The sequence below is a fragment of the Solanum verrucosum genome, unplaced genomic scaffold (genome assembly GCF_900185275.1).
Source record: "Solanum verrucosum unplaced genomic scaffold, falcon-dt-bn FXZP01000235.1, whole genome shotgun sequence".
NCBI lineage: Eukaryota > Viridiplantae > Streptophyta > Magnoliopsida > Solanales > Solanaceae > Solanum > Solanum verrucosum.
The window spans coordinates 614,351-628,775 of NW_026019948.1; the positions used below are offsets into that span (position 1 = coordinate 614,351).

At 34.6% G+C, this 14,425-nt stretch overlaps 2 protein-coding genes across 2 annotated transcripts; both read right to left on the reverse strand.

Annotated features, from left to right (window-relative positions):
- Positions 1-5,157: 5,157 nt before the first annotated feature.
- LOC125811696 (probable BOI-related E3 ubiquitin-protein ligase 2) lies at positions 5,158-7,803 on the reverse strand. The gene is made up of 4 exons (XM_049491231.1): positions 7,630-7,803; positions 7,436-7,539; positions 7,020-7,324; positions 5,158-5,990 (listed from the first exon to the last, which is right to left on the reverse strand). Exons 1-4 carry the CDS (start codon positions 7,710-7,712, stop codon positions 5,463-5,465), a joined length of 1,020 nt encoding a protein of 339 aa, XP_049347188.1. The 5' UTR covers positions 7,713-7,803; the 3' UTR covers positions 5,158-5,462.
- A 4,068-nt stretch (positions 7,804-11,871) lies between these two features.
- LOC125811725 (uncharacterized) lies at positions 11,872-13,926 on the reverse strand. Its single transcript, XM_049491265.1, has 3 exons — positions 13,258-13,926; positions 12,972-13,157; positions 11,872-12,568 (listed from the first exon to the last, which is right to left on the reverse strand). Exons 1-3 carry the CDS (start codon positions 13,750-13,752, stop codon positions 12,287-12,289), a joined length of 963 nt encoding a protein of 320 aa, XP_049347222.1. The 5' UTR covers positions 13,753-13,926; the 3' UTR covers positions 11,872-12,286.
- Positions 13,927-14,425: the final 499 nt, after the last annotated feature.

Here is a 14,425-nt window from a genome sequence, read left to right on the forward strand (position 1 = left end):
ATATACCAATAAAAAGTTTTATATATTTTTTTTTTATCTGAATGGAATTCAATGTCCAATATAAACTTAAAGACTTTGCAACCTTTACTTGGTATAAATTCTTTGACAAATGAGATTCAATTAACTATCCTTGAAGGGTTGAGCAAACGAAGCTTCATCCTTGGCAAATGCGTGACAACTATAATGACACAAATGCATTCCGATATGATTTTATCGTTTTGAGATAGTGCTGAGCTTCAAAAACTCTCATATATATCACATGCAAAATTATAACACCTATTCATGAATTTTCTTCTAGGTATTTATATGCTATATCAATCCACACTTGTATTTTACGTACCTTTAGACCAAATTCAACGTTCTACTTAACACAATTCTAGATAACACCTCATAGAATGACAATGCTCGAATATAATGGAGCTCTCTGAAACTTCCTTCCATAAAACTTGCACCTAATCCTCTGATGACGCTTCTCCAAATTACAATTAAAACGACAAAGTCGCCCAGTTTCTTTTCCTCCTACGCTTACTGATATATCATCCTTTTTCTGTTTACCAACTGTTTTAACATATGACATAAATCCATTATCCACTTTACTTTCAGTCCAAGTTTTAACCTTATGAAATAAAGGAAGGAATATTTGATTAAAAGCTTGACTAGGCCACTGAAATGGGTAATAATAAGCAAGTCAGTGATAGAAGATAACTTTTTCTCCGATAAAATAGGCAGAAAAATGCAAAAGGGAGTCTGTAAAATTGGCAATCCAAAGAGCATTATTTATTTTCACTGTCTAATCACCTCATACTCTCTGCTGTCTGCTCCACTTATTATTAGTGAAATATAAAGGTGCACAGCTTACTTTCTCAGTGAAATCCACCGATTTCTTACCTTTGAAAAATATCACTCACGGTTAACTTTTACAAAATGGACACCTCGGAACACTAAGTTTTCGTTATATGTGAGGTGAAGGTCTATTAAGAACACCTCTCTACCTTACATTGACAACATGATCTAATTCTGAACTCTTGAAACTTCCTTTCATTTTGTATTATCAGACTAGTTTTGAAAAATTTCCTTGTGCCGAGGTCTATTAGAAACCGTCTCTTTACCTTACAAGGAATGGGGGTTATATTTGTATACGCTCTACCCTAGTCAGACCCTTGTGTGTACTGCTCTATAAATTTCTTTCATTTTATATTTTTAGGCTAGTTTGAAATGTTAACTTGAGCCGCAAAGGTCTATTAGAACAGTCTCTTTACCTTACCAGGTAGGGGTGATATTTGTGTATGCTCTACACCTAGACAGACCCTCATACTACTCCTGTTCTATTTTCAGGACTCAAACACAAACAAGTTCGAATCAACTAAATGAATTTTCACAGACCATATTACCCATCTAAAGCTAACATCATACAAAAAAATTTAAGAAACAAGCTTGCTTATATTGCCAATCTCAAGCTGGATTAAAGAGGAGAGGAGCAATACGCAGGTAACCAACGTATATTCTAGTCAATCCACAATTATCCAAGGCAGCAATGATAACACTGATCACAGTAAATAAAATGCAGATAATATCCAGTCAATTTATTCTGGACTTGAAGAACAAAAAAATCTTTCTAGAAATCTACCAATAAGTGTCACAGACACAATATACCAAGCATGTCTACAGTTAACATGCTTCCCAGCCTACTAAGTTTCTGGCAAACAAGTGAAGAAGCATATAAAATCAGGAAGCACCAAAAAATCAACAGGGTAATGTAATATACATAGCTCATAACCTCCAGTCACATGGAGGCAAATTTACCAGTTACGCCATAAGATAGCTCATAAGCTATCAACAAATAGTAACTAATGCACATAGGTGTGGATAAGGTACCTTTGATTTGTTATCCATGAGTTATAACAGAAACATAATTATTCAGTCAGATAAATCAATCAATCAAAGAACCTACAAAATAATCTCAAACTAATTGTAACCACGATATGAATACTCTATACATTTTGTTCTATGACTTTGCAAGAAATTTGTCTTTTTACTACAAACTAAGGCTTGACCAATATGAGAACTATACCTCACTTATTTTGTTAATCATATCCAGACCTAATGTAACCATAAAAATAGCTCAGTCTCAATCCCAACTAGTTAACCTCAACCATATGCCACACATAAATGATAAATCCTACCTCTTACATTTCTATGACACTACTCTCAAAGATGGATAGATTGTACTCGCATATGTATTCTTAGTACTACAACCACCTATAAAATTTCACCTTACACTTTGTTCGGTATCTTCTGATCTCAAAATGTTGCTACAGCACTCTGTTTTAACCACCATTTAATTATACATGTTCCATTACATTTATCATGCCATTCTCTTAAGGACTGAACTTAAATAGCTAGATTGTTTGTGTCTATGTACCACAACCATTTATCTCACTTCACATCCATTCTTCTGATGGATGTTAAACTTGCAATACATATTTTGCATTTTTTTTAACCTGTCCCAAAACTCTACTCTTATTTCCACCTAGTTCAGCTTTCGAAAGCAATAGTAACTGTGACTCCTTTGGGGATACAACCCATAAACTCCTGGTCCAGCAAGCCAACGAACCAGTTAGATAGCATAAAAATCGACCTCAACAAACTCTACTATTTATGCAGTAAAACTGGTTCACCTCCATGCTAGAACTCACCTTCACCAGAATCTTCATGGCTTAAAAAGTGAAGACGCTAACATAGCAACATTTACTGCAAAATGACTAAAGATAAAAAAAAAAAAATACTGACCTGACACATAATCAATGTCTCCGCAGAAGCTACCAAACCTAAACCATCTCTGTCAGTTTTCCTACATAAGCTGATTTCTTACAACCATTATATAGACCGGTAATTAGTCAAGTATCATAGTTGCATCAATCCCCTTTCTGAAATCTTAGTTCACAAGTTCTTCAAATGATTCTATGGTAATACTTGCAATTTACAACATTCAGTGGAAGTTCATTGCATATTGCCTGCCAGGGTCAACCTAATCAGCCAACTCCGAATATGCACATCTGGTTTAATAATTCCTGAAATTGATCTTCCTACAAATATTATCGGCTGGAGTTCACATTTTCATGTGTAATTGTTTTAAAGGCCAAACTACTCCTTACAAATATTATCGGCTGGAGTTCACATTTTCATGTGTAATTGTTTTAAAGGCCAAACTACTCCTTACAAAAAAACTATAGCAGCAGACTACCCTTAAAAGGACAAATTTAAGCCATCATGTCAAAAGAGCATATTCAGTTCCACAAACCATCCCCAACCCAACATTTTCCTTCTACAGAATGTTTACTTCATAAAATGTACTACTACTTCAAGAACTTCCACATAGCACCACAGTGACACTCCGCTATATAAGCACTGCAAAGACAAATCATACATAATGTGAAGGCCATCCTGAGTGAGCAGCACTTGGGTTCCTGCCAAGCACTTGCTGCAGCATAACTCCATCTTTTAGTTCAAGACTAGGACCTGACATATTTAAGAACAGTTTGAAGTGTTTATGCTGCTAAACTCACTGATCAATCTCTTGCTCATAGTTAATTCACTAGGCAGATGTGCTTATAACTACTCATAATTCAATAGATGAAAAAAGTCATTCTTAATCCTGCAATAAGACATTCACTCCATCTAATATGCTATTGTCCTCACGATGTAGGCTGAACCACGTCATCTGTCTAAACTAAGATAATGGTGACGTACTAATCAGCTTTGCCTTCGCGCCAATAACACACATCCAAGACAACTCTATGGAGTTAACATCAACAAAGCAGACAACAACTATTACTACAGCTATCCCAAACAAGTCAGAAAAAATTCGGACCAATTCCCAATCTGTGTCACTATAGCAGGGGGTCATGCTAATTTTCACTATATCAATCCAATTTAATAGTATGCGTTGAATAGACTACCTATTGACCATAGGCGAAGCCAAGATTTTAATTTTATGCATTCTAAATTCTAGGATTTCGACATCAGGTCATAGTAATTGGATTTCAGAATTTATTTTTTGTATGTATTGAATGAATCTCTTAATACAAATACAGGGTATGAACTAAACTATTGGATAACCTTCTACCCCCGCCTCTTCTATCAAAAGATTGAGAGGGTTGACAACTATCTTAAAAGGGAAGAAACAGGTAAACAATGTTCAGGAAGTGAGGAAGCAATTGGACCAGTTTTTTCTATCTTATAATAAAGTAACCTTGAAAACCCAACGGCCAATGGCATAGCTCAAAACTCGGTTGATAATGGGCCCACCCTCTAAACGTCTCCTGTCTACAATTAGACCAAATCCCTAGGGGCAGTCAGACCAGTTATTTTCTTTAGGATAGGTTTGATGAACTTGACATAGATGAGACCAAATTTTAAGCGGCATTTAGCCCAGCTAAAAACCATTTACTATGCACAGTAACCTGCTAAATCATTTATGAAACTTCACTCACAAAAGACTCAACATCATGATCAGTACTGTCTTCTTAGCAGAATACTCTAACATAGCTTCCTTTTTAAAAATAAATTCAGAAACATGGCAAACTCTCTTATGCCAAAGTGAAGCTCGCTCCCATTCAACTTGATAATGAACATATAGTCCATTTCGCTATCGGTCTCCGCATGTATTAAGTTACGGATGAGTTGTGGCTGAACCTTAGTCAAAGGCAAATCTAGAAAATAACCAAAGGGGGAATTCCTAAATAACTGTAACTAATCATCGCTGTTAAGGCACTCCCTTAGTTGATCAAAAACATTGACATTGGCGTAAGAACACCAATGAATCTGTTTCTTACTTTGCTGAATAAAGATTACGTGACATTAAATAATTAATAAAATACACAAAACATTTTAATCTCAAAAGGTGTAAGAAAATCTAGGCAGTGATAGTAACACAGATTCTATACCCAATCCATACACTCACACATGTTTGCAATACTTCTAAACATGTCCGCCTTTGATGAATTCTCTGCTAAGTTGAGTATTCTCCATGACCATACAGAAGGAAATAGGTTATCTGACCCTTAAATTCTCAATTCCTGCATAATCTTTGGCCTGGAAGTTGTTTGCTATATATCAGAATGGCAAACTAGTAAGCAACTAGATACTACAATGTACTTGCTTATAGAGAGTATTCCATTACACAATGTTTGCTTATAGAGAATATATGTCATTACACAATAGTTACCATGATATAGACATCAGTACATACTGGTTCCGAAGGAAATGTAACATCAGACAAGACAATAATTGTCATTCCATCCAAGGAAGAACCCTAAATGACAATTAGACTGCCAAGAATTTCTTAAGTAAGTTTTCCAAAATATTTAGGTGGGGTAAAAAATTTATACAACAAGTCAGTTGACCAGGACAGATGGCATAAATGTTGGCAACGACATGTACATTAGATGCACAATATCCAACTACATGTAAACTTCCATACCTATATACTTAGTGGACTGACACAAGGGACAAAGACTAAGCTTACTCTCACACTCTTTACACAGGCAGAGATGCTTACATGGTAACAATAGCATGCAAACTTCATTGGTTCTACAGACCCTACACGTCATCAACTCCTTCATTTCCTTGCTATCCCGGCAAAGCAGGTGGAGATCTGTAGCCCGTCCATTACAGCATGATGCTGTGTCATCTACCTCACTGTCACCACAACCTTCTTTACTATCTCTGCTCTGCGCATAAACATGTTGTAGATTTACCTTAAGTGTGTTAATCAAGTTCTCATTGTATTTAGCACGCTGTTGCCAAGCATTCGCTTCCAAATCCAATTGTTCCATCCGCAACTCAAGTTCCATGTTTTTCTTGTTGATATCGTCAACCTCTGTGTCTCTTTCGCGAAGTTTCTGAAGGACCTTCTCTTCAACATAGGTGATAGCCTGAATCTGATTAGCTTGAACCTTCTCCAAAACAGCTTGCCTTAAGCGGTCACCCTTTTGAAAAGGAATAGAACATAAAGAGTTTTAAGCAGAACGTATACAATGAAGTTATTATTAACACTCATAACTATTATAAAAATGACACTATGTCACGTCTACGAATAGATTCTAATCTAAGAGATCTCAACTAGTAGTTAGAATATCTAAAGCAGGAGTTTAAGATGCCAATACCCAAAACAACAAGATAAGATATAAGGACTTCCATTTTTATAACGAATAATTCACAAATTCTTAACCTAAAACGAGCATAAGTCATAACAGCCAAACTCAAATTTTACTCATCACTCTGAACCCAAACACTATACACACTCGAATACAAAGACTTGTATATATTTGGTAGGAAAAAGCTCCAACTATGCATTTCAGTTACTTCTTAAATTATCTCAAGATAAATGAGAACATCAAATTGACACAGCCAAAAGACCAAATAAACAAAATCCACTGGATTTTTTCCCTCTCAAAGAAGCTAATTCTCATAAAGTTCCATGCCTGCAAGCTCAGACATGGTATCGTTTTTTTTATATCCGTGGTGTCCTGACCAACTATTGCACACCTGGACTAACTCCACAGAATACCTTCCACCTCCTACCAACAACATCAACAAGTACCAAGTAACTCGGTCCCCTAGGGCTAGGCCAGATGGGAAGTTCATCTGAATGGATAACAACTAGGCTGTAAATTCATCAGTAATATCCTTGTCCTAGACTTGTTTCAAGAATTCCTCACAACTACCTAGTTTAACCTCAACGTTTAAAAGGGAAATTTCAGCAAGGACCAAAGCAAATATGTATGCTAGCTGAAACTTTTCAGTAAAGCACAACACTCTCTTCAAAACTTACTTTTTGAAGCTAAAACAGCCTACCTACCTTGAGCCGGGATTAAGCTTAAAGCTCTTGCGCGCTCACGCACACACACACTCTAACACAATGAAAAGAACTAACTTTTTGATAATACATCAATATTGTACATTCAACCCTAACTAATTCAACTAGCTATTAATTAATCAATTGATGGGGTAAAAACCTGAACTTTGATATATCTATCAATCTCAGCATCTTGTCTCTGCAATTCTCGCTCAATATCATCACCCACAAGCCCTAGAAACGCTGAGTCACACGACGAAGCCAAGCGTCCGTTATCCAGAGACAACCCCAAGCCAGTGGACACCGATCGCCGCTGCAACAGATCAACAGAAGATATTTGAGAGTTGTTATTCTCCATAAAATCTTGCTCCTTAGGCCTCTTCTTCTTTGGCTCCAACCCATAATTCCACTGCAAATCCAACCCTCCATCATCAGCTGTACCAGGAGCCAACCCCACTACTTGAACTGCACAAATAGGTGAGAAACATGGAAAATTAAACAAATTAGCTAAAAAAGAGAAACCCCAGAAAGTTATTGAAGGGAAAAAAAAGCTAAAATTCGGAAGAGAAGAAATACAGGGAGGTATATAAGGAGGGTGTTGAGACTGTTCAGGAAGATTAGAGCCATTGAAATAAACAACTGGGGTTGTTATCTGACCATCCATATTGTTGTACAAATCTCTGAAAAACAGAAACATCATTAGAACAGCAAAAAAAGAATGGATTTTTAGCCAAAAAGGGGAACTTTTTTTGAAATTCTTAAAATTTAACCTGTAAGATTTGGACTGTTGCTGTTGCTGATGTGGTTGTTGTTGTTGAATGTGTAGTTGGAGATGGTGATGAGGAAGCGCCATAGCTAGGTTTTTAGAGAGAGAAAGTGAAAAGGGGGGAAAAGAAGAAGAGAGAGAAAAAGTGGGTGGTGTTGTTTTCAATTTTCAATATTCAGGTCGCCGGTTCGAGCCCCAGCAGGGCCACTGGAGGCATTACAAACCGGCCGTGTTTCCAGGGCCCCGTAGAACTAACCGTGGTGGACCCGCCTTGAAACAGCGGGACTCGATGGATATAGCTAGTCGGGTTCACAAAGCGACGCCCGGAAACCACGGTAAAAAAAAAAAAAAAAAAAATTCCAATATTCAATACTGTGAGAATGAGGTTCGAGAAGAAATAAAAAAAGATTCTCCTATATTTTGCTGCTTCGTCCCTGTAATTTAAGGAATCGTCAAACTGGGTGCACGGGAGGTGTTTATGTGGATCCGGGTTGTAAATTGGGCTAGTCCTGATTGCCTGGGCCTGCCATAACAGATCCGAAAGGCCCGTAAAGGTAAAATACATTGCTATTTAGGAAATTTCTGGATACATAGCTTACGGATGGATTCGAGTGGGGACAGGGATGCATTCAAAAAGAAATTTTGTAATTTTTTTAAATGGTAGAAAGTTTCAGAGATTATGATAAAATAAGATATGTATTTAGGTAATTTTCATAAAAAAAAAAAGAATGAAGAAGAATTAACCTAAATAACAGTCTATTTAATTGACTAAACTAAAAATAGTTGACAAGATGTATAATACTCACCTTTTCAAATTGATTGTTCGATTATTATTGACTTGATATGGAGTTTAAGACTTTTAAATCTTATGATTTAAAATTAAAGATATATTGAATCATCAATATATCAAAATGTTCTTTGATATGGTAGTTTTAAACATATCATGTGGTAAAGTTACAATTAAAAAATTGCCATAAAAAAGAAAGATTTTTTGTTTGAAATGCACTAAAAAGGAAAACAGGACAAGCAAATTGAAATGGGTAAAGTATATTTATAATCCATGTATATAATATATGTTTGATTGTGTATAATTAATGTATAATCTATGTATAAGAATTAGAAAAAAAGTAAGTAGTAAATTTGTTTGGTTCTTTGAGCGAAGATCCCAAAAATGAATTAGTTGTTACTTTTAGAACCACATACTTTTTTTGAGTAGTTGCAACAATAGTTTGAAAGGAACTTCAAGATGAAGTTAGAACTATTGGATTTGTAATTCATAAAAGTGAGTGGAAGTGTTAGAAATATTTCTCAACTAGTAAAATCACTTGCGCCTCGCGCGGGAATTTAATATCACAAATTTATAAATAATAAATAAAATCCATCAGTCACTAAAACTAAAACATTATACTATCTTACATGCAAGATTACATAGTAACAAACATTAATACTGTAAAGGAAGATGATAAGAAAGTTCAGCTCTACCGTTTGCTTTACATATATCATTTTAAAGTTCCTCATTTAAATGTATCATAATTAATAATTAAAATGAAATTTAAAGGGAGAATGTATCATAAGGACAATAATTCAACTTATTATATATACTTGAAAGGGAAAATATTACATAAAACTATTCAGTTTATTTGGGTGTTTTTTAAAAATCAACATATCAAAGTGATGAAGTTCAATTTGAAACTACAATTTCAGTAGAGAAAACTTGTATGAATACTCAATTAATGTGTGTTATTTAATTTGTACTAACAATAACTTTGCAGAAACATAAACAACAGAGTTTAAAACAAACATATCAGGATTTGTGACAATTGAATGAAACAAAAAGGAAAAAATCGAGCCCATTGAATGCACATTGTCCCCTTAAGGAAATTATTCCCCTCTAGTACCCGAGGTTTAAAGGAATAGATCCTCTCAGGATAGAACGATTCTATTCACCAGTATATTGATACAAAAACAATATTTAATTGTGCAGAAGAAGAAGAATTTCAGAATTTTCGTTGTTTTAAAATTAGAGGAAATCCCTCTATTTATAGACAACAAAGGGTAGTGTGGACCAATATATATTGTGTATTATAGGAAAGGTCACAACTCTTTGGAAAAGTTACAACCATTCGGAAAGGGCACAACTTTTCGTAAAAATCGCAACTCTTCATAAACATTACAACTTTTCATAAAAGTTGCAACATTTCATAAAAGTCACAACTTTTCATGAAAGGGGAATGCTAGTTTTGTAAATAAATAAATTAAAAGAGAATCATGGTTTGTGGGGGTGCCACGTAGGCGGGCCTAGGGTTCTCTTTTATTTATTTATATATATATATATATATATATATAGTTGGAGTTGGATCGATATCTTGATCTTTAATTTCAACTTTTGCCTTGAGGTTTGAATTTAAATTTGTAGTTCAAATTTAGAGTTTTGAATTTGAAGTTGGCCTCTAATTATGGAGCGTAAATTTAACTTTGATGGTTTTAATTTTTTCATATTAAGTTTAAAATTATTTTAAATAACGATTGTGCTCGTTTTTAACTTGATCGTACTTTTTTGGGTTGATTAAGTTCCTGCAACACTAACACTAATTAGGAATACTATGGAACTATATTGGATTGGTGTTGTTGTAAATTTAAGAATAATTAGTCAAAATATTATTTATTATAGTGTAGTAGCATGATAAACTCATATTAATTAGTCAATTTATGATCCAAATTTGAGATTTTCCTTAGAAGGTATTGGAAAGTATTTGGAATGGATAATATCAATTCATATTGAAGAAAAAGTTCTCTATTGATTCAAACATTGTGCCTATGAGAAGATCGAAAAAGAAAAAAAACCATATTCATATGATACTTTTATCAATTTAATTTATTTTGTACCTTCCATTATTCACAAGAGAGATTAATGCACCTATAATGGTTCATTTCAAACTTAACTCTAAAGTACTTTTAACTTCAAAACAATTTCGATTAAGAGCAGTTGAAATTAAGGATATTATCCAAAGATTGAGCTCACAATTTAAAATTTCACGATATATTGTTCTTGAAGTAATTTTTTTGGGTCAAACTTCAGAACATAATGACTTGACATGGGTATGTTTGGTATATTGGAAAATATTTTTCGGAAGTGTTTTCTAATTTTTCACATATTTAATTGGTCAAAATATTTTCTCTAGGAAAACAAGCTACATAAACGACATTGCAAGTTTATTATCTCCTCCCCACCTGTTTTCCTCAACCATCCCAACATATTTCACCCCATAGTATTTTGATAGATAACATATAAATACTCTTGAGATAATATTTTTCACTTGCTTACCAAATATTAGAAAATAAGTAAAAAAAAATGCACTTGTTTTCCATTTACAGTATCTCATCACCTCCAAAATTTAGATGCTTAAGATATTTTAGACCAATTCAAAGATAATCTTTGAGTTTATGTATTTTCCCAACTGCTCTCCTTGATTGCAAATAAAAGTCAACAGCCAAAGGCCAAAGCTATTTGGTTTCGTTGATTGCCTGAACTATCAAAGCACATGTCATTTTCTATTGAAGCTAAATAAAAGCCTTGATTTTGGGGGATTTTCCAACTTGTAAAATATGTGGAGTTAGCGACATTTTCCTCTTTTACTTCACACACCTTTCATAGATACGTGTAAAAGAGAAATGTGACAATTAATATGTAACGGAGGAGTACTACTACTTAAGATAAAAGAAGAATACTCGTGACTTCCATGTGACCCTTCGAAATTTTTATGAAGTTAAATGTGAAGAGATAACAACTCCTACTATGTCTCATTTCTTGCAAGATCTTCTTAAAGAAAGAGACAAGAGGACATATACAAAGTATATATCATAAGTAAATAAATGATAATATCTGCATTTTGTAGATTTTATGGCCTTTTTTTAGTGTTGTCATTATTGAAGAAGTGAACTATTGAATGTCAATACTTCTGTCATTATCAAAATTGTGGCTACAAAATTAATTTCAAGCAAAGTGTGAATATACAAAGCATCATAAATAAATGATAATGTACCTGCATTTTGCTGATTTTTTGGCATTGTAAGTGTAGTGCGTATTAAAAAAGTGAACTATTGAATGTCAATACAGTTGTCACTACAAAATTGATTTCAAGCTAAACTTTTACTCCAATAGTTGTGAAATCTTAATAGTTTAGTTGGTTTAGAGGATTCAATTCCCTTCTCCTCCCTCGAATTTAAAAAACAACAACAAAAACTCAATGGTGGAAACTCAAGAAACCATTATTCATCAACAACTTGGAATTACACACTAATAATTTACTAATAAAATGGAAAAAAAAAGTACTATTCAACTTCCAAAACAAATAAACAAATCAATCTATATATTGGTATAGATTATTATAGATTATAATATAATAACAAGGTGAATTAACATGAGAAATGAATAATTGTCACATTCTTGTTCTGTCCATTTTCCAGTAGCGGCTAGTTGGAAAATTTGTTGTAACATGTAACACAGCCTGTCCACATTCCACTCCAGAGAGAAAGTTGGTAAGTAGTGGGGCAAAAGATAGAGACCACAAACAGCCCCAATAGCTATCATCAATTCACTTTGTTGACAATCAAGATTTGAGAAAAAGATCAAAACTTTACCAACTCAGATAGCTCCATAATCAAGTGTAGGTACAATTCTTTAGTGAAATTGCAGCGTTCATCTTCTGGGGATGAAGAGTAAGTAAACAATCAATTGTCTTGTAGAACTTGGGCTTTACCACTTTACCTAAAACATAAGCTCTTGATCGAAGCTTGAAGTTTAATTTTAGTGGCACTGGCAATGGCGTCGCCCCTGATGGGGTGCTCAAACTTGCTCCACCTCCATATAATGGAATCTTGTTCCCTATAACTGATACAGCTACAACTCTTTGGCTCTTTCTTGATTGGTAGAATTTCTTCATCTGTGAATCAAATCCATTTCACATATCAACAAAAATTGAAAATATTTAACCATCCATTTGGTGCCACAAGAGCTCAGACTAAGGATTAAACAACAACATACCCAAGTGTGAGTGGCGAAACTATCATTTTCACTAAAAGAATCAAAATATGAAGTAAACACTCGAAGAAGCCAAAGGTGTTCTAGCAACTATTATATATATATATAAATTTTAACTATGTATAAACAGTCTAATTCTCTGCCGAAGAGGGTTTGGATAAACCCTTCGGCCCTATCTAACTCCGCCCCTGCCCAGTGTAGAGAGACTGTTTACCATAGACTGTGAGAGAACAGAAACTATAACAAAATGAACAATATGATAATCGAGCTATAGATTTAGGATAAAAGTTAGTTAAAATGCTTACAGCTCCGGATCCAATTGTGAGTTCTGAAAATGAGAGATCAAGAGGGGATGATGTGACATGTACACCGAAAAATGATGCAGTATTACGGTAAAGGAATTTCACAGTAGCATTCATGGAGATCATATCAGTTGCTACTCCTGTAGCATCAGAACCAGCTTGAATCCCAAAATGATCAAATTTTATGGTCTGAAAATCAAAATATAACAAATACCAATTTTCAGATCTCCCATCAAATCATCGAAATTGTAGAATCAAAATGATAGAAACCAAAAAAAAAAAGACTTACCCTCATGGTGATTTTGGGTTTCTGAGGTCGACTAGCACCCCAAAGGATGAGAGCAAAGAAAGAGAAAAGGATGAAGAAACCAACAACAAAAGCAAGGACATAGCAACGACGTGGAAGAGATTTACTGGATCTATCATCTTCAAGTAGCCCTTCTTCCTCAATAACATCACATTCCTTCCAGGGCTTCTGCCCTTTGCGGTGGTGACGACCGCCGACGCCGGCGGCGGCGTCTGGTAAAATCTTCCGAGATCCAGGCTTGAGGGAGCCGGAGAATCTGGAAGAGGAGGAATCACGGGAGTGACGGCCGACGGATGAGTGAGAGTGAGGAGGAGAACCCATGGGACTGATAACAGGAGTAGAGTGAAACGACGTCGTTGTCTTCTCGCCATCGTGAGAGTCACGTGACGGACTCTGAACGTAATACGCCGTCGGTCGACTATTGTCCGGCGATGAAGGAGCCAAGCTCGTATCTTCTGAATCAGTTTTTGTATGCATTTTTTTTTGGTTGAATCAAATGTGGCCTAAAGACAAGAAATTGATGAAAGAAGAATTGTTGAAGTGTAGACACTGGGTATCTCAATTTCTAGAATTTAATATGCAAAATGCAAGTACATCGTTTTGATTGACGCAACCAAAATGTGTGTTTTATTATAATTTTTATTATCCACCGACGGGACATAAGTGGAAAATCAAATAATAATAAGAGGCCTAACAACCATTATACATTATTATATAGATAAAAAATGTTAAAATGATTTTTAGTCTCATTAATCAAATACAGCTGCCACAGAGTTGGCAACTCTAGTAGTACAACGCGTATTCAACATTACTCTTTTATCCCACAAAAAATATGATAGATTTTACTTTTTGAAAGTTAATTTCAAAATTAAATTGAATTATTATTTATTATAAGCCAAAATATTTCTTCTTTTTTTTCTTTTTGTTGTGTTTGCAGTTAAATGTAAAATGAAACTGAGGGTCATGGAGGACTTTTGTTAATATAATTTGTGTTTGATTGTGAAATAATGTCTATTTTAGAAGAAGTGGAAAAAGTAAAGGAAAATGGTGGGTTGGGTGGAGTGGGATCCACATTTTAAAATTCATACCATGTGAGTTGAGAAAAAAGAAAACCATTATTTTCCTTTTTTTTTTCTTTTTACAAGTAATA